This window comes from Pseudopodoces humilis, chromosome 23 (assembly GCF_049639895.1).
Source record: "Pseudopodoces humilis isolate 2021_Gansu_Grassland_sample_001 chromosome 23, ASM4963989v1, whole genome shotgun sequence".
Classification (NCBI taxonomy): domain Eukaryota; kingdom Metazoa; phylum Chordata; class Aves; order Passeriformes; family Paridae; genus Pseudopodoces; species Pseudopodoces humilis.
Genome location: NC_142222.1, coordinates 4,218,919 through 4,239,705, shown reverse-complemented (window position 1 = coordinate 4,239,705; position 20,787 = coordinate 4,218,919). Strand labels below are relative to the sequence as shown.

At 46.3% G+C, this 20,787-nt stretch overlaps 1 protein-coding gene across 2 annotated transcripts; it reads right to left on the bottom strand.

Moving 5' to 3' along the window:
* Nucleotides 1-4,174: 4,174 nt before the first annotated feature.
* NUFIP2 (nuclear FMR1 interacting protein 2) lies at nt 4,175-20,684 on the bottom strand. 2 transcript variants are annotated; one of them, XM_088066109.1, is made up of 5 exons: nt 20,427-20,684; nt 15,824-17,533; nt 8,197-8,229; nt 7,572-7,626; nt 4,175-6,959 (listed from the first exon to the last, which is right to left on the bottom strand). In XM_088066109.1, the coding sequence occupies exons 1-4, from the start codon at nt 20,608-20,610 to the stop codon at nt 7,574-7,576; spliced, it is 1,980 nt and encodes a 659-aa protein (XP_087922235.1). In that variant the 5' UTR covers nt 20,611-20,684; the 3' UTR covers nt 4,175-6,959; nt 7,572-7,573. The 2 variants fall into 2 exon arrangements, with proteins under 2 accessions (XP_087922235.1, XP_014110584.1); XM_014255109.2 differs by lacking the exon at nt 4,175-6,959 and adding an exon at nt 6,966-7,274.
* Between the last annotated feature and the right edge of the window lie 103 nt (nt 20,685-20,787).

The window sequence follows — 20,787 nt, the reverse complement described above, 5'->3', positions numbered from 1 at the left end:
GCACATTGAGTCAGATGTACACACACCTTGGTGTGTAAAAGAGCAAACGCTGGCCGAAAAAGAAATAAATTGATGCTGAAAAAACTAAACAGGCAGAGAGCTCTGGCCTATGTATTTGTAGACTATTTTCCAGGCAGTTGTAATCCCCAAGTGTTTTTCCAACACCACTTTAGACCTTCCTTACTCTTCCCTCACTTTGCAGAGAGATACTTTATATTCCTAAAGGATCTTCTATAAATAGTCAAGTAAAATCCCTTTTTCCCCTCCAGTAAACTCCTCCTCCAAGGTACACATCCCCCACCATGGTCCAGGTGTGACCCATAAAGAGAAGAGGTTCTGGACTTGCCCATGCCTCACGGCAGCACCTTGATGCAGTGAGACCTCCCTCCACTGCTCCCTAAGCCTTTTACTGGCAGGTTTGGGCTGGGTGGATGGCTTCACCTCCCTTTTTTCTTGGAAAAGATCTGAGCCCAAGCACTGAGCGCTCCCCAGGTGGAGAAGGAGCCGGTGGGTCCCCAGCACTGGGATAAGGGCAGGACGGAGGCCATGCAATCCTTAATACTGCTGGTTAGCTTCACATTGAGATAAAGCATTCAAAAGATCTTTTTGTAGAGATGACAATTTCCTTCTATAGATACATTTATCTAGAAAACAAATATATTAAAACCAGAGACGAGACAAGAGCTGACTGAGGTTCTTCTACTTTACAGGTTACTCAGGCACCTTTCCTGCACCACCAGCCATGGAGGAAGGAGAAGTTGAAACCTCAGGGATTTGCACTACCTTTCCAATAGCAGCTTGAGAAAAGGAAGGAGAGAAAAATAAAAATAAAAAATAAAAAAAAAAAGCACAGTGTTCTCTCAAGTTAAAGAGTTCTCCTTTGCTTGCGTTTGCATAGAAATTCCCAAAGGTCAGCACCAAAATCGGGTCCAACCCTGTCCTACACCCCGGCTCCCACAGTTCCTATGCTTCCCCAGTTAGTGGCTGTGTTACAGGAGGGTTCAACTATCTGCAGAGGAACTACATGATCGTGTTAAAAAAACAAAACAACAAAAACGAGAAACAAAAGTGCATCACACATTCTTGATTTTCAGGGTTACTTATAGCAGCAGCATCAGCATTAATCCAAGACAATGAACAGTTGTAGATTCATTCTTAAACGCAGCAACACTTAATGAAATGTCTTCGGGGAAGGGCATAAGAGGGTCCTTCTCAAAAGGATAAAAATGAAAATTAAGACTATTCAATATGGACAAAAAGGAGATAAAACAAAAATTAAAGACACAATCTTATTTACATTTAAAAAAAACCATTCTTGTTAAAACATCTTTACAACACCTAAGCAAAAAAAATATGTATTTTAAGAATAAAGCAGGAACTCCTAAAGCAGTATCCATTTTTGGAACCCTTATTTAGCACCTGAGGAAAGACCGTATGGAAAGCAGACAGGCTGGGGATTTTTTTGTTGGGTTGTTTTTTGTTTGTTTTTTTAAGAAAACTGTAAATTGTATTTTTGCTAAATGTTCAGAAGTTTGCAGTACACAAGTTTCATACCACAGAAAGAAATGAGCGATTCCTTTTTTTGTTTGTTTTCTTCTTTTTAAAGATCCTCTACTCATTAATAAGGCTGTAGAAAAGGGACACTACTATCTTACAAAATGGCTTTAGAGCTCTGGACACGAAGCTTTCTGATTAACAGTCAAGATAAATCCAGCTCAGCATCCCCTGGTGAGGGAACAGGCAGGACTCTTGCTCCAGTCCCACCACAGGGAGTGGGCTAATGCCCAGGACATGAGGCCACCACAGGGCTCTCTGACCTCCCCAGACATCCACAGCTTTGCTCTCCTGCTGCTTTAGAAGATCTCAGGTGGGACAGAGGAGCCAGCCTGACCCTGGGGTGTAACATGCACTGGGAAAACCTTTCAAGCTCTGTAATATCTGGAAGGCAGCACATCAAGATCTTCCCACCAGCCCTGGTTCCTGCTTCCCAGCTGTGTGCACTAGGGGTTTCCCACATGGAAAAATGCTCTGGTGGTGGCCAAACCCAGAATTAATCTGGCTTTCTTGGCTACTCCACCACACCCCAGCCCTTCTCCTGCCTTACACACCAGTGTGAAAACGTGCAGCAGCTTTAAAGTGGGTGAATCTTTGTTCTCCCTCCTCCCAACCTCAACCAGCTCCCTTGTAAACAGCCTCTGTAAAAAAACGTATCATGACAGATGGACGGACAGAAAAGTCTTCTAGGGATGAGAAAGTAAGATTCCTGAAAGCTTGGGACACCATAGCAATTTACTGAATCAAGATCAAACCCTGGACACACAGGAGAACGACCTGCAGTTCCGGCTGTGAACACCATTGCTCCCAGATGTCCCTGAGGTAACCCACTGGCCACTTGGGAAAGGACACTGTGGTGCTACCGTAATGCTCTCTTGAAGGTGAAAGCACTAATCACACACACAACTAGGAGCACAACTTCCAGCTCTCTTTTTTTCCTAGCAGGAAGCAATTTTCCTTTCCCTTTAGCTGTCTGGTTCACCCATCACCCGCTCCCAGCCGCCGGACTCACAACCTAGTGAGAATTGGGTTTCTTTCCACATTTCAAAGAAGTTCACAGCAGCTAGGAAAGGCAAGAAGTGTGATTCACTAGCTCAGAAAGGTTTGAAGTAGGTTAGTGACAGAATCCATGCCTTGGGACTACCCACTGGTCAAGACAGGAGTGACAGAAGATTTCTACCAGGTTTCACAGAGGACCAAGGTGCATTTAAAACAAAACCAAACTCCAAGCAAAGCTTGAAAGCCATTGCTTTGCCAATCCACCAAATGGGTGGAGTGGGAGAGAGCAGAAACTGAAGGCCCCAAACCACTGTCATGGAGCAGCTGTTAAATCACCTCTTGGAGCACATGGAACACTCTGTGATCCACCAAAAAGCAAGCAGATCCCAAGCTGGGTCTGGCTGACACTACACGCTCTAGTCTCTATTAAACAAGAACCTGTATGAGAGACACCCAGAAGAACCTGCTGGCAGAGGAGAGGTGGGGAATCACCAGCGGAGAAAGGAGACAGCCCCCTGATACCTGTGCAGGAATCCTCACTCCAATAAAGACAGCTTGGAAAGGAAACCAGAGGAAAAGGACTCACAACGGGAACAGAAATAAAGAGAGAAGCCTTAACCTGAATTAGTATCTTCATAGCTAATAAAAAAATAGGTCATGATCTCACCCTTAGTGCCGCTTTCCAATACTACACGTACTTAGGGGGTTTTGTTTTAAAACTTTCTTTACTCAGTGTAATGAAAACAATGGCACAAATAAATACACGCTCGCTCTCCTCACAGGTCAGATGCTCGCCCCCACAGACACCCTCAGGTGCAGACCCAGGACAGGAGGCTGCTGCTCCCCTTTCTGGGCTGTATTTGGTTTATGCTACAGTACTAATACTCTGAGTCAAACAAAAAAACAGAACAAAACATGAGACTTATCAGTAACACCTTATCATTATTTCAATGTGCTAAATTAATCACAGCTCAATTTCAGTTTGTTTTTTTTTCTTTTTTCTTTTTTTATAAGTTTACACAAAAATAATCAGAAAACAGATTAAATATTAAGATATTTTTAATAAGTGCTCAGTTAAGAATTGTGTGAGGGCTTGGGGAGTACTGCAGACAGCGACAGGGTGAGTTACACGACAGCATGAGGAAGTTCCTTCCATGGTCCTGCCTGCCTCTAGGCAATAGTCTATCCCAGAAATACCAGGGAGCCGGAGCTACAGGAGCTCAGAGAGAGGAATTCCTAACTGCTTAGTGCTGAGCACATGCCGTGGAGCTCATGGAGACACACAGACAGACATCTGAACAGAGAATGGTCAGAAATACAGCAGAAAAGGTGCTGCCGAGGGTGTTTCTGGATGGGTCCTGCTGGCGAGGCAAAGCCACAGAGATGAGCATCGGGGGAAATCCAGCCCAACCCATCGCTCAAACTGTTTCTCTCAGCATTTCTTTTGCTATTTAGGTGACAGATTGGACTAGGCCAAGATGAGAGTCCTCAAATATTCAGCAAGACTCAGACCTTTCTACAGGCGCAGGGTTAGTGCTTCTCAACTCCTGCACTGCCCCAAGCATGGACCTGGGGCAGGGGTACAGGACAGCACAGACCCCAGGAAAGCAAAACAGGGTGGTTTTGTTTTTTTTTTTTTTTTTTTGTCTTTTTTTTTCTTTTTTTTTTTAATGGAACCCAGCCCTTAAGGCGACAAGTGACTACACAAGGCAAATAAATACTCAGCGGAGCCTTAAAGCCAGTAAAACAAACTGGAAACTTTGCTATTAGCCTTCAACTTTTTGAAAATAATAATAATACTAAAAAAGGAAAAAGAACATTTCTTCCACCTTCATTTTCCCAGCCCCACCGTCCAGTTTGTTCAACACTTTAAGGCTCAGGAACACCCCAGCTCTTCAGCAGCAGAGCTGGAGGCAATTCTGACTTTTGGCAAGCAGTTGGGAGACTCAACAGAATTAAAAATAGGAAGGTCGGAGGACTAGATGTCGGGCACATCTGTAAACATGTTATACATCTCAAAGTTACACACACCTGTAGAGGTGGTACAGTTCATAGGTGAAACAGAACTATTTGCAACTGGCCAACCACACATTTCTGAACCTGGACTGATACAATACATGATGACTATATAGTATCACACTCAGTATTATACTATATAGCTTTGGATACATCAAACGGAGTAGGCAATCCATAGTCAAATGTTCAAGCATGGCAGAAAGCGGGCGTCTTACACAAGGTACAGAATTCAGTTTCATTGTCCCACCATGAACTCAAGTGTATCATTCAGGAACAATCTTATTAAAAGTATAAAAACAATTAAAAAAAACCACATGCTACATACTCCTAGTTTAAAAAAAAAAAAAAAAAAAAAAGCAATAGAATCATAGAGTATTCTGAGTTAGAAGGGACCCATCAGGATCGTCGAGTCCAACTGCTGGCCCTGTGCAGGACACTCCAAGAATCCCACCCTGTGCATTGTCCAAACTCTTCTTGAACTCAAGACAAGTTTGGTGCTGCGACCACTTCCCTGGGGAGGCTGTTCCGGTGCTCAACCATCCTCTGGGTGAAGAACCTTCTCCTGCTATCCAACCTAGCCCTCCCCTGACTCAGCTTCAGACTATTCCCTGTCACTGGTCGTGAGAGTGAAGAGATTGGTACCTGCCCCTCTGCTGCACCTTGGGAGGATGCTGAAGACCATGAGGTCTCTCTTCTTCTCCAGCTGAACAAAGTGATCTCATAAGGCTTCCCATCCAGAGCCTTCCCCATCCTCATGGCCTCCCTGGGATGCTAATAGGGGTCTTTTTTATACTGTGGTGCCCTAAGAATCTGAGGTAAGGCCGCACCAGCGCAGAGCAGAGCAGGTCATGCTGGGCTGGTGCCCCTCAAAGACATTGCTGACCCCCCTGGCTGCCAGGGCACTGCTGACTCAGATCCAACAGGCCATGGACCAGGACCCCAGCTCCCTTTCCATGGTGCTGCTCTCCAGCCTCTCATTCCCAGTCTATCCAGGTGCAGAATCCAACACTCACCCTTGTTAAATTTCATAATTAGTGATTGCCCATCTCTAATTTGTTGAGAGCTCTCTGCCCTCATGGGAGTCAACAGTTCCTCCCAGTTTAGTGTGTCAGCAAAATTAGCATTTCTTTGAGTCCTGAATCCAGGTTGCTAATGAGATGTTGGAGAGAAATGGGCTGAGGATGGAGCCCTGTGGAACCCTCTGGTGACTGAACAGCAGCCTGATGGCTTGATGTGCAGATCCAAAACCAAAGGGAATTCCAAAGTGTTGGATTTATCTATTCCTTGTAGTGGCCCAGAGGGTCCAGTCTCATTTTAGGTGACACCAACTGCTGCTGATTTGGATACCCAGGGCCCAGGGTTAGGCCACAGTCACCCACAACGAGCACTGTGTTCAGGGGGAGCTGGGGTTGGCCAACAAACCCATTTCTGCTTTATTCATTTCTTGCTCTTGCACTGGACCCTGTGAACCTTCCAGCTTTTAAAAAAACCCAGAAAAACTACCCAACCCCCAGATGATTTAGACACTTTACACAAGCTGCAACAGGACAGAGGGGTTACACAGCTGGAGCCTGCACTCCGCTCAGCCTTCCCTACCACTGCTAGGAAGCTTTCCTTTCCCTGGGATTTTTTTTTTATTATTTTTTTAAATTATTATTTTCATTCCTAAGTCCTCCATTTTTTTTGTAATAAAATATATTTTTATTAAGAGATAATTAGAAGCAGAGCCCGGAAATACACAGACTGCATTAAAATATAAAAGAGCATTTCCAAGGGGCAGGAAGCCCAGCCATTGGCGTTCTATGGACAAATTGAAAAGGATTCAAATTCCCATTTTTTTTCTTTTTTTTTTTTTTTTTTTTAAACTTTTCTCATTTTTTTGTTATTTTGAAATTTTTTTTAAGATAAAAAATAATTCAAGAAGGGTGAAAGTTAGCAGAACTCAATTCCTCTTCAGTTTTCCAATGAAAATGGGAAAAAAATCCAGCACATTTAGTGTTAGGAGACAGACAGAGCAAATATGAAGCACCTACAGTTGAAAGCAGAAGATACTTTTTTTTGTCTTTTTTTTTTTTCCTTGCTCCCAGTAATACAATGGCATTAAACTGTGGGAACAGTGGGGTTTTTTTTTTGGTTTTTTTTTGGTTTTTTTTCCATATTAAATGCCTAAACAGATTGCTTATTTTTCCATGTTGTCTCTTAAAATTAAATAACTCTTCAGCTGCAATAGTCCAACGTGTAACAGGAGCCAGGTCAACTGTGTGGCTTCACCATGCATCCTAGAACTGCAGTATTACCATTTTTCCCTCAGCAGAATGATCCTTTTAAGACAGTATCATCAGCATAGGATTGCTGCTTTACTCCTGGCAAAACATGCGGATTATAATTCTCTGGAAAAAAAAAAAAAAAAAAAAAAGAAACTCTGCAAACTTCAAGGTGTTTCTCCAGCATTCAATAGAAAACAAATCAGAAAAAAAAAAAAAAAAAGAAACCAAACAAGGGAGGTGGAAGGGGAGATGAAGGATGGTGAATCATCCTGATTTCCCTGTGATTAGTATGTCACTACAGTCACAGAACAAGAAACAGAAACCTTGTCAAGTGGAAATGCCTCTCCAGTGGGTTGCTGTTGCCCTTGCAGACGACAGCAGGAACTTTGAAACCGGGCTTGTAATTGAGTCTGTATTCCTTAATCACTTGCATTCACTCTTTAAACAAAAACAAAACAAAAATGAAAAAAGAAAAAAAATCTATTCAGTACCGGAGATTAAATAATCACGTGTGTAGTCTTGTTGAAATAAATTTTCAGTTTCCTTAAGAAGTCTAATTACTTTCAGTTGCCATTTTTAAATAACTATATATATTTTTGTATATATTATCCTGTGATTCTAGTTATGGTTCCTCTGCTGCACTGAAGATTTAGAAGGAGCATAAAAGCCTTTTTGTCCCCCACGAACAGCACAAATGCTGCAGAAAGGTTATAACAGGCAGTCTTGTCTTGCTACCTTCATTGATCCGGGCGATCCATGGCTTCATCATAAGTGATTATCCTTTTGGGATCTGGAAAGAAAGCAGAATTCTATGTTTTGGACAAGCTAATTTCAGGCCCTGTGGCTGAAAATAAACACAGGGTACTTGGCTTTTAGCAGACTTTTCCTTTGGATGCCCCCCTCCCTGGCCAAGCCACCCCAAGGCCAGACTGGCCCCCCCAGAGCAGAGCCTGTTCCCCACAGCAGCACACAGGTCCCCACATACAGCTCTTCTCACACAAAACCTCTTCTCAGGTGACTTGTGGGGATACACCAGAATTCAAAACTTATTATTGGATGTGACACTCAACACCAGAAATAGAAAGCAATTTTGTATACACATAAGGAAGAGTCATTAAATCTAATTTGACATTGGGTTTATTGCTCTTTTAGAGACGCTGCTTCTCTCCAAGCAGCTCACCATTATAGCAAAGCTTATCGTCCTGACTTTCAGCGATCTGAAATGGAGATAAATCCAGACTACAAACCACAGGCACTGAAGAACTGAACCCAGCATCTCCAGACACAATCCACTCTCATTCATCCCCCCCTCCCAACAGACAGAGCAATTTCGTTCATTTATTCTTTCCAACATCCTTACCTTGCTTCTGCAAGTTCCAAACCGCTTCCATTTCTGTGGAGGCAAAATGAGACCACTGTTATTATGCAGATTGATGCTGCCATTACAGACCACTCCAAACACACTTCAATTTTCCAGGTGTGGCAGTTGTGCTGAGGCTTTCAAACAGAGCCAACTCCCTCCCACTCAGCAGCACAGCCCCAGCCCAGCCCACAGAACTACACAAATTTGACGTGAATAATCCAGCAATAAAAGGCAAAGGGATGGCTGTAACATGGTCTTAAGGGTCAGAGAGCCAAGCTGAGCATCAGAAATGTCATCACCATTCACCAGTCCTACATATCAAAATCTAACTTCAGGCTTTACTACTCTGACTCCAACGCTGCTTTGCACATTACAGCCTCAACAAGGAGCCTGGAGAGATGATTTTTACAAGTTGATGCTTAGTGAGTGTGAAATGAGAACTGCTGGACACAGCGAGCTGCACATGGTTCACAGTGTGTGTGTGCTGAGGCATCAGGCAAGGGTTGCTGTGTGAACATCTCTGCAGAGCTGCTGCCAATGCACTGTCCACGAGCAAGGTGTGATGCTCCACGCGCCTGGCTTGCAGCTCTTCCCCAATTTACTTCTACAACACATTTGTAGGCTAAAGACAAACCCTTCCCAGTTCTCCCTGGACATGCACATGCTTTTGTTTACCTAAGAAATAACTCCAAAGTTAAATGTTCTTTTCATTAGTTCTAAGAAACAGTAGGCTCTTCCCTTTAAAATATCCCCCAAACAAAGATGCATCTTTAGAGAACCATTGAAAATAACTGTTTTGAGCTGCTATCAAATTGGAATTTCATGAGCTAGAGTTTTTTAAGACACTGACTGTACCCTGTGCCCAAGTTCAATAGACAAAATTATAGAAAATGATTATTAGTCGGAACACAACCTGCAAGAACCACTTTTAAGTCTCTTTTCTGACAGAAAGGGTGACAGGATCTTGGTTGGGGCTAGGGAAAGGGAATGGCAAGGGATTATCAGGCTACATGAGATATGCAGCAAAGCACAAAACAAGGCAGTAAGTAAACTAACCAGCATGTGAAAGGAAGAAGAAAAGCCCTACAAAACCCACAGCCTCAGCACGATATGTGCCAAGTGTCACCTCCATCAATTGCCTCCCTTCTCCAACCCTTCATCTGTCCTTTGTCTGCTACAATCTCCAGCTCCCTGGGGCAGGAAATTGCATGCAAATAAATATTGCCAGCCCTCCCTGCACAATTAAACCTTTTGTAAGGAAGGCCCTGACAAAATTTTATGAGGTCTGTTATTTTTGCGTTGGGATTGTAACAGCAACACTTTGCACTTCTATTGGGGAGCCCTAAGTGCTTTGGGAATAGTAGCCAGCCTCTAACACCCCTGGGATAGAAGCAGGCTGGTGAGGGACTGCCTCCCTCATCTGCCAGATGCAGATTCCCCTGAAGTAAAATGAACCAGCTACTAAAATTACCTCCTGTGGAACGAGTTTTCCATTCAGCGCAGTTTGACACATCATTTCCTAACAGCTAAAGATTCAACATCTCCCATTTTAACAGCTTTCCCCAAAGGGGACAGAAAACTACTCGAGTTGTTGGTTCCTGCACATTAGAGCAATGTTTGAGCATGAAATACAAGGCAGAGTTGAAACACCACCCACCACTATATCCCCATGCACAGACCACGTTGTCTTGTGCACTTCACTTGGCCTCAACTGCTCTGAACACCACAAGAATGTGAACTCCTTGTTTTAAGAGTATCTGACAGCAAGACCAACAGATATATGAACAGAGATACTGTTAAGAACACACCAAAAAACTACTAAGTTGACAAAACTCTGTTTCATAAAAATCTAACAAACCCACGACTTTTTCAGACTTCAATTTCCCTTCTCCTCCTTCAGAAAGGGAGGGTGGTGTAAAGTATCCTGGAAATTCCAGACACCTGGACACACAGGCTGGCAGATGCTCGGCCTAACCAAGCTACAAAACCAAAGACCATCAGCAAACAACGCAATAACAGCTCTTACTAAATATCACCTGCCATCAGCAGAGCAAGGTCCTCCCCTCCACCTGGCAGCACAGGGACGGGGACAGCACAGGTTAAGCACACCGACGAAGTGAAGTAACTTCACAAGGGAAAATAAAGTAAGTCTTAGGCTAACTGCAACACAAAACTAGGGAAAAAAAGGGATTTCTTCAATCTTAAAATGGAATTGTATTATTTATTCTGCTTTACTTGGTAATACAGTTAAGTTTTCCTGCCAGTTCCAGGCTGTGAGCACCTACGATTGACAAAAGGCTCTGTGACAAATGCCATGGCCACTGTCACAGGGTGACCTGGTGACTGACCTGGTGCACAGGCAGCTCAGCAGAGCCACTGCTGCCCAATGCCTGGCTTCAGCCAAGCAGATGGAAAGACATCTCCCAAGAACTGGACATACATGAGGCCCCAAGCCTGCTTTCAGCACTCCTTCCAGAGCTTCCAGTGCGAGTTTAAGCAAAGTACTCCTACAGCTGCTCATCCTGCATGAGAAAATGGATATCTTCGCCATCGTCCCAAGTCCAGTCTCTCAGATACTGCCCCAAAACTGCTGCTTTCCAAAAGACCTGCCCAACAGGAGCCACCATTCCCAAAACCACACATGTGGCTGGGGAAACAGCAAACTTTCTTCTCAAGTGGACTCCAACCCAGCTGGAGAAAAAGCCATCAACAAACCCTTGCACAACCAGCATCAAAGCCAGCCTGCTCTAAGCCAGGGGCAGAACTAGGTCACCTCCTGTGCCCCTTCCAACCTCTCTTTTCCAGGATTTTTTTTATAATTAGCTGGCCTCTCCAGAGCCCTCAGGCTTGTGGTTTGCTGAGGAATTGCCTGGGGCAAAAAGTCCCAGCCACATCCACCTATACCACTTTTTCTGGGGACTGTCACTGAAAGAGAGGGTCACTGGAGGAAAGTTCTGATGTCAGGAACAGACTAAGGCACACTCTGGTGAATTGTACAGGGATTCCTCATAGGTCAGTAAACTTTACAGCAGGACTGGTACACAACCTGGGAAGGGAAAGAAGTATTTCTGTAGTAACTTGCTAAGGCACTTTTGCACACATTTTCCTTGCTAGAGAGGCAGTCCCTGCTAGACAGAAGTGTCTGCACAATGCCATCCTACTATTTCACTGTCCTTATAAATCCCAAAATTGTCCCTAAAATACAATACTAAAGAAATAACAAGAAGGGACCGTTCTTGCCTGATTTTTTTCTGTTTGTATCTGCAGGACAATGGTTAAGTATGGGGATTGCCCTGGAAACAAAGCGAAGAATAAGTATTCCATGCTGTGGAGACTCATGGCTGTACAGCATACACTGTACTCATCCTGACAACCAGAAAAAACAGGGACTGGAAGGAGAATTAAATCAGCTTTTGCCCCACAGCTCAGGCCCCAGAAGGCCATAACCAACAGAGCGAGCTCTAACCCCTTCCCACCACAGGGGGATGGGAAACCAAGGCACTTTTTTTCTCCTGATGTAAAGGATGAAAATTGCTGAATTCACAGCTCTGCTATTTCTTCTGACCCAGTTCACCATTCCAGCAAATGCCACTCCTGGCTGGCCCACGCTGCCTTGCTCTATTTTCCATGCTGCTCTCCTGCTTCTTCACATGAGCAGAGATACTGCTGCAACCAAGATGCTGAGAAGGAACAAAGCAGCAGCACAGGCAGAAATTCAGGGGCAAGAACAAGGAAAACTCTGCAGCTCCCTCTCCTCCACCCATGTGGTCTCCACTGTTGTGCAGCTGAGCTGGAGGCCTCAATGATTTGCTTTTTTAGCTCAGGACAAGTAAATTAGTGAGCTTCCCACCACAAAGCTTACCATCTAGAGCTCAGTGTTAGTGACAGCCTGACCTGGAAGACTGCAATTGCCTGAACATGACAAAATTCTCCAAAGCAATTGACAATTACTCCAATATGAAGTGCTTCATCCAGCTGTCTTTAAAAGAAGGATGAAAGCAGTAAGAAGATGCTGTTTTCAATGCAAGTAAGGCTGACATATACCCACCCTCCTTATCTTCAGGACCAAAATATCTGCAAGAATCAGTTTTACCTCAAAAATACAAGAATTTTGGCAATGCCATACCGAGGCAGAAGTTCAACTCTAACCTAGATAGGGGACAATGACTGGAAATGAGAGCACTACTCCTTCCTGGGCCTGTTAGTCTCCCATGTGAAGCCCATCCCTGTCTCCAAGCATATCCAGAGCAGGCCTACCAGTGCTGAGCTAAATCAGATCTCCCTTGGTAAATCGGATGTGTCACCTGCGAGTGTTTCAAGGCACCGTCACAAACACCGAGTGGCACGGGCTGTCAATGAAGACAGCCACATTGAAGGATCGTGTTTTACACTCAGGCAGATCAGATGATCAAGGGAGTCTTTCTGCCCTTTAAACAGAGGGGGGAAAAATAAGAAATAAGCAAGGCATGAAGTAGAGGTACAAGGAAACCAACAGGAAAAGCTTCCAAGAAGGACAAGAGAGTGTATCATCACCTTTGCCTAAATGTTTCCAGTGCTCTGACTTCTGAAGAAAAAGCAGTCAGGGTACAAGCAAAGGAACACAGGAATCCTGCAGCAGGACCTCGCTGTGCTCTGCAGCCACCCAGGCTCACACCCCAGCACAGCCTTGCCAGCACTCAGGGATACTGTGGTGAGTTACAGGAGCACTGTACCAGAGCCAGTTCTCTCTGGGTGCCACCTCCTCTATCCATCTTTCCACAGGGAAGCTGTGAAGCAATTACAGTTTATAATGTCCTGTGCAGTTGCTGGGCAAGCCACGCACAGGGAAGCCTGGTTTGCTGGAACAAAGCTACTGAGTTAGCTGGAGGCTTTCCCAGAGAAATTTACAGTCCAGGATGAGGATCCACACAACCTGGTCACAGTTACAGGCACAAACAATGCAAAAAGGAGTGCACATTTGTGATATTTAAAGCACTGTACCACTCACACTACAGCTCGCTCCTCTCTGCAACTCCCAGAGCTTCATCCTTGCACTAAAACACTGCAGATGGGAGCTCAGGATAGGGAACACACCAGGACCCCACAGTGCTCCACACTCACCCCTGTCCTCATCCCGTGATCGTTTCTCCTTGTGTTCATAACCCCAGGGACAGGGCAGATGCAAAGATCAAACTACAGAGACTTTGCTCAAAAGCAAACAGATCAATCTGAGAGGGAGAAGTTCACCCAACTCTCAAAATCAAAACCAGTCTGAGGATCTGACTGCCTGGAATGCCCTAACGCTGACCCAGGCAAACCCACACGCTCTCCTGAGCAAGGAGGAAAAGGCAGCTTGTGAAAAGGAACTGAGTGAAATCGTTCTTTTCCTACTGCAGAGGAACTGGCTGGCTTGAAGCTGGACCTCAGGAAAACAGCCCAAGATAAACGGAGAGAACAGTGTGGGAATTAACCCCCGCACTGCTGTCCTGTAACCACACTCCGAGCTCCGCTTTTGAGGCATTCCACCGCACACTGGCTCCAGGACCACGCCATCAAGAGAGGACAGGAGGCGTCATTCCTCCAAATATTCCTTAACCCAACTATCCCAAGGATGAAATGCAACACCCACCACCATTACAGAAGTACTAAGACCTGGACTGATCTGCTTTGTAAAGCAGCAATAGCTTTTGAACACTAAATAAAAGACAAGCCAAAGCTGTTTGGAGCACCCCATCACTGCATTAATGACAATGCCGATTAGAAGCATCCATTAACTTCTACCCCTAAGTAACAGCTTTAAGATGGCACATACATAGCGTGAAAAGGGAAATTAAGAGTGCTGGGGCAGGTTCAGGTATCCCCAGGCCATCATGAGGATGTTTGCTCTGGATGCTCAAAGACCATTCACAAGCACAAGAGCAGAGAACTGTATTTTAACGGGTGCTTCAAGTGGCCATTGTTGCCAACAAATGTAATTAACTCCTGTGTTTAGAAGAGCTCAAAGCAGCCAGGCTTTGAAGTTAACACCTCCTTGAGAGGACATGGGATGGGAGTGTTCTTTATTTTCCTGTTGCTCCTATTGTTTCACTGAGGTCTGCCTTTAGCAGCAAGTGAGAACAGGACAGCTGATGAGCCTTGCTGGCAGCACAATTGCTTTTCCACAAGTTCAGGCTGACAAAAACACAGGCAAACAGAGTGTAGGGAATACTTGCAAAATTAAGAAAAAGATCACCAAGGATTTTCTCCCGTGTTGTGCTTTCTGATGGGAAGGTGGGATTTAAGCTTCAAGCAGACACAAAAAAATGAGACTAGAAAGCCTGCTTTAATGCTGGAAAATATACCGAGCAAAAGGGAGAGGACCCAGATAAAATCAATTGACAAACACTGTTCACAAGAATACTAGAGCTTGAAATGTTAACGTCTTGAGAGGGAGATGACCTGGAAAAAATACTTGGAGTTATTATTTTTAAATGACTGGGTTTGTTATTACTACAGGAAGGCATTTGAGTTTATGCTATACAGAGTTTGTGAAGTAGTAATTCATGAACTTTGTAGTGGGTGAAAAGAGCAAATTTGCCAAAGCCAAGTACCCACCCTCTATAGAGGGGAGAAAGACATACCTATATGCATGTGGAATACTAAACAAAAAAAAAAGCATGATTGCCTTTTTCCCTTCAGGATAGAAGGATGCAGGGAGAAGGAAGGGGGTCAAAAAAAAAAAAGGAACTGCCCCCTTGTTGGTCAAGAGTGAGTAAATAATACTGTGACAAAAGAGAACACACAACCAAGCTCCTGCTGACACTGAGCCAGCACCAAAAGCCAATAAATGCCCCAAGTCCTCAGAACTTCTGGGGCTGAGGCTAAAGCAGAAAGCAAGCCATCCCACAGGCTTCACTCTCTTCATTTCCATTTTAAAGTGTCTGTATCATGTTTGAGTCATTTCAATCTCAGAAAAAAAAAAAACCAGGAAAAAAAAGGGAGCTGGACTACAAAGGACCCCATGAAAGCAATAAAATGATCTGAAAGATGTGGCCTACAAAGACAAGGAGTGAATTCAATCTGCAGCTTACAGAGGAGCTGATAAGAAAAGATTGGTCTTGCTGTTGTGGTAATACTCAGCGGCAGGGAAAAAGTGTGGGGCACACATAAAAAAATAAATCACACCTACAGCTGTAGGAATAATTTTTTCTTCCTTCAAAGCCATGATTTCATGGTCTGATCTGCCCAGGGGAGAAGCTGTAACACTCTGGTGGCAGAGGTGTAAGTACAGACTATGAAGCCTTCACAGTAACAGAGTATCACCTGGTACAGCTGGAACACAGCAGCTGAACCTACACATTTAACTCCTTCCAATGCCGAGTGGCTTGAGGACCTGCTAAGTACCATCCCTATCAACATCACTCATGTTTGTCCATGAGAACAGGAAACAAATACCTCTTAATTAAAACAACCCTTTCAGTAACTTCCCCAGACCCTTATTACCATGATAGATATGCAAGCAAAAAAAAAAAAAGTAATTTTAAAAACAATTAGAATTGCTGGAAGGAACATACCATGTTAGAATATTGCATTTATAAAAAGAAAAGAAAAAAAAAAAAAAAAAAAAAAGAAGAGAATGCCCTTAGGCAGGAAGTTAAGCCATTACCTTTAGTGTGATATAGAATAGCAGCCCTCAGGTCAAAAGAACCCCAGCTATCTTTCCTTTCTAGGCCTCTCTGGTACCTCTGTTCTTTGGCGGAGGCTAGCAAATTGTTCGTAGGAGAGGCCAGAGGATTCTCTACTTCATAGTCTTTTGAAAGAAACACTAAAGCACCTTGGCTACCGGTGTCTGCCTTTTGTAGGTCACCTGTGTGATGCGACTCCAAAGCTAAGACACCACCCTCAACAGCAGTCCCAGGCTTAAGAACAGCACTAAGAATTTGAGGGCTAGTCCGTTTATCCAGCTCATAAGCCTTAGGAAACACAGGTTGTTCAGTTCCTGAGGGAATGATTTCAGCACGCTGTGAAACCAAAGTGGCAGGATATTCCCCTTGAAATGTCACTTCCATTAACTGATTATCCGCAGATTTCCCCACAACGGTTTCAGGTCCAGCACTGGGCTCGTTTATGAAAGACAAGCCCCACTGATTCTGGAAGATATCCCCCAGGTTCTGCTGATTAGTCTGCGAAGGGAAATCGACTTGTGCTGTCCCCAGGAGCACAGTTTGCATATTTGAAGGGTAGATAAAAAGGCCAGATTTCTTTTGTTCAAGAGCTGTCGAAGTTGTACTCATGTCCTGGGGTACTGACTCAGAGGAGGTCGATGGTACAGTACTAGCAGCAGTGGAGAGCAGTGGCTGGGTCCCTGGGGAATACACACTTCCATCGGTCCCCGCAAGGATTGGCCCATTTGAGAAGCTGGCAGAAGTGACAGATTTCATAGCAGACATGGGGACTTGGGAAAGTCGACTTGATGTTTGGGCCTGAGTTTCCCCGGCAGATGATGAAGATGATGAGGACGATGTGGATGGGGTTTGAGCTGCTTTGTTGAGGTTTTCTTTAACTTTACTTGCATAACTAATTTTGGGAACAATTTTAGCACTGCTATTGTCCACTGGAAAAACTGGGGGTGGTTTAAATAAGGTCCATGAGTCCTCTTTAGATGAAGCCGATGATGTGTGTTTCCCTTTGGGCCGGTCATCAAACTTCTTGCTGCTAATCCCAGGTTTGGCATCAGAGTTTTTCCGTGGTACATCCCCAAGCCCAGGCTTTCCCCGGCCTGCTCCACCAGCCCCAGCCTCATATTTCCAAACAGGCTTAATATTTTCAATTCGGTTCCCCTTTTGTTCACTATAATCAGGTTTGAAACTCTCAAGTTCCTGTTTCAAGGTTGATGTGCTGACCTCCTGCTGCATTATTTTGTCCTGTACTAGATTCAAGTTCTCACAACCCTTGGCACTGTTGCGCCTGCCTTTCCGCTTTTTAGGTGTAGTATATCCACTCTCAGAGCCACTACCATCATTATCGGCCCCTTTGCCTACATAGCCATTTGTGATGTAGCTGGAATTATTGGTTACCACGCCATTTGGAATAGACACTCCCTCTGGCTTGTCTGAGGACTGGTTTTCTCTGTGTTTGTTTTCGTAGGACTTCTCATTCTTTTTGTCCATGCTATTTTTCTGAATGAAGTTCTTGGTTTTGATGCCAGCTTTCCCCAAAGCACTGGCCTTCACAGTCTGCTTTGGGGTGACATTAGTATCTACAAGCTGCTGGCTGCCATTGGGTACCCTGGATCCTGGGGTGGTGGCTTCATCAGAGCACAGGCCCTTTAGTGACACTTCTCGTTCTCCTGCATTACCATTTAGCTCTCCGTAGCCTAGAGTGAAGCCAAAAACAGCAAAAGGCAAGAATTAGATATGAAATGTTAGACTTGTCATTGCAGAAAGCTGTAGTCAGCCCCAAACATATCCAGTTTCCTCATGCAGACATTTAAAAATAGGAAAATATCTAGTCTCTGAGGTAAAGCTGCATAAATTTATTTGTTGGAACCCACAGCAAGAAGGGTTAAGCAGGAAGGACCAGCCATGACTGACTCTCACATAACTGAGTGACATACAGATAAGGTAACAAAGCAAAAGAAAATACAGATACTGTCAGGAAGATACACTGTACTGAAGACCACTGGCAAGCTGGAGAGCTATTTCATCAGCTACTATTTCCAGGTCACAGAGAAGAAAAAATTAATTCCCAGGATGCTTCAAGACAGCAGGATCCACTGCCTTTGTGACAAGATCTGTGGAAGGTTCAGAATACACACTGTGAACAAGGGACAACTCCTACCATCTCCATCAGCTCCTGGGCCTCCAACACCAGCAGTCATCCTTCCCACCCATCTCCCAAATGCCATCTCAGTAAAGGGGCGGGGAAAAAAAAAAAATCAGTATTTCCAAAAGGACATGTGCAAATCCAGTTGGAAGATGGAGGGAAGAAAATGTGACCACATCTCCTCGCTGCATTTCAAGACAGTGACCAGCACCTCCCTACACATGCTCTTTAGCACTGAAAAGGTGGCAGAACTAAGAAATGCATCCCTGCAAGCACCCTTCTGCTGCCACCAGCAATGGGTCTTTTACCCGCTGCATTTCAGAGTCCCCAGGAGAGCTGGGATGAGCCTGGGACCCAAGAAATAAAGTACCTGCTGAGGGCTCAAATTCATAAAACCATGAGTTTCTGCTGCAGACTGAGCATTCCTCCTTCCTTCTGAAGTTCACTTCTAGGCCATATGGTTCTGAAGTGAATATGGGGCATGTAACTCAGTAGAGCTGGAAGCCCAGGACAGTCCACACTGAACCACCTCAACTTCCTCTTTGCTTTTTCCTTTTTAAATATCTCTGGCCAGAGGCCTGCTGCTTTCGAGGACTCTGGCTAAAGCCCCAAGAGAAGCCCTGGAGCCCCAGTGGGAGACAGGGAGAGCACACGGTGCCCTGCTCTACAAATACACTCCAGCTGTGGACAGAGCAGAGGGATCCCTCCTCCTGCACCCGCTGCTGCTCTGACTCATCCGTCCTCCTTCCCCAGGCTGGAAAGCCTCACATCCCCCACAACCACTGACCCACCTAAGGCTCCATCTGCAGCCACGGTGGCACAGAGTCAGCACAGAGAGGGAGTCCCTCAACAACTGGAGTGGGCAAAACTCCAGCTTGAAAGAATATTTTTGTTGTTCCTGATGTTGTTGAAATTAACTGCTGTAACTAAAAATCATTGTTACCCTCACATCCTGGAGCCTCAGATGTCTGGCAGATGTAACAGCTCCAGCTCTGAGCAAGTCGGGAACACAAGAATCCTTGTAGGAATCTTTACAGAAATTCCACAACTGAGTTTGCCGAGGGGGATCAAAAAGGATTTTACTACATGCAAGTATCTGTAATCACCACGACTTCCACTATAACTTTCAAATATGTTGTTAAGAAAATTAACCATAAATACTTCACCCCAGAGAGAACTAGAAAGGTGGGATCCTCTAAAACGAAGTATTTCAGAATAGTGTGAAGAGGAAGCCCTCTCAAGAGCAGAGTGTTACAGCTGACCTTTTATGACTCAAGACTTCTGACACCACTTGTTAATGAAACAAAACAATAAGAGTGGTCATAAGACCATTGCAGATGAGGAGTGAAAGAATAAAATGAAGAACAAAATCCATTTCAGTAAGTCAGTGTGTCAGCAGTTTCTAGTTCCAATTCTCAAGCATTCACAGCTCAGCTGCCTGAGTTTTCTCCAAATCAACATTTGGCACAGCTGGCCTTGGCCTGGACATGGAGGTGCACCAACCAAAATTTAGGGGAGAGGAAAAAACCCCAGGATGGTAAGAAGAACAGGTGAAGAAGATCTGGAAAAGCGTTTGAGAGCTGGTAAAGGAGGGGTGCCAGCCTAGGCACATATTAAAAACCTAGGCATGCTGCAAAAAGTGAAATGACTTCTCAACTTATTTTTGCTCGGTAACTTCTTTTAGCGTGTGCCCGATCAGGTCCCTCCCTACCTGCCCAGGCTGCACATGGGGCACTACCGACCCCGCTCTACTGCTGCCAGGCCCCCTCCCACCTCCTGCCTCATTATGTAAAAGGAAAATTCAAGGGAAGAAAAAAACAAAAAAAATGTACGCGGCAATCCGGCCGGCTGGTGGCCACGCATTCGCTCTGACCCCGCACAAGCACCCCCAAAGGTATTGCTGGAGCCGGGGAGCCCCGCAGGAGCGGGGCGGGGGCTCCGGCCCTGCCCGGGATCGGCTCCCCCGGCGCCGCTAACCGGCCTCCGCCTCTGCGGCGCTGCCGCCCGGCCCGCGGCGGGACGGCCCGGCCCCGGGGCCCCCGCCCCCGGCCCCGGCGGGGGGGGGGCCACGCCCCGGGGGCGGGGCGGGCCGGGGCCGCCCCGCCCCCCGCCGCCGCCGGCGGGGCCCCTCCGGCTGCTGTGACTCATTGATCCTGGCGCTCATCAGTCGCTCGGCCGCCCCCCGCGCCCCCCCGTGCCCCCGGGACCCGGCCGGTGGGGCAAACGCGGCCCGGCCCCACGTGCCGGCGGGCGGCGGTGCCGGCGGGCCCGCGGCTCCCGCAGCCCCAACATGGCGGACAGGAAGCGGCCCCAGCGCGGCGGAGAAGCTTCGAGCCGGGCCGGGGGAGGCGGCGGCGGAGGAGGAGGAGGAGGAAGAAGGAGAGAGGGGTGCCCCACCGCCGCCCCGCGAAGGTCACAGGCCCCGTCCCGGTGCCCGCTCCAACCTGGTCTCCGCTTCGGCGCCTCCGTGTGCTGCGGGCCGCCGTGCTTGTGCTCGTGGCGGAGCGGCGGCTTGGGCTGGGCTCGGCCGTCGGGCGGCGGCAGGTAGGCGCTCTGCGGGTGGTGGTGGTGGTGCCCGTAGTAGTAATAGTGGTGGTGGTGATGGTGGTGGTGGGGTTGCTCCTCCATGGGTGGCGGCTGGCGGGGCCGGGCCGGGCTGGGTGCTAGCTGCTGGGCCGTGCGGCTCCGGCGCGGGGACGCGGCTGGCGCGGGGGAGGCGGTGGACTGGCAGCACCCGCCCTGCAATCAGCGAGCGGCGCTGCCGCGCCCGCCCCCCGCCCCGCCCCGCCGCACCGCGGCCGGGGG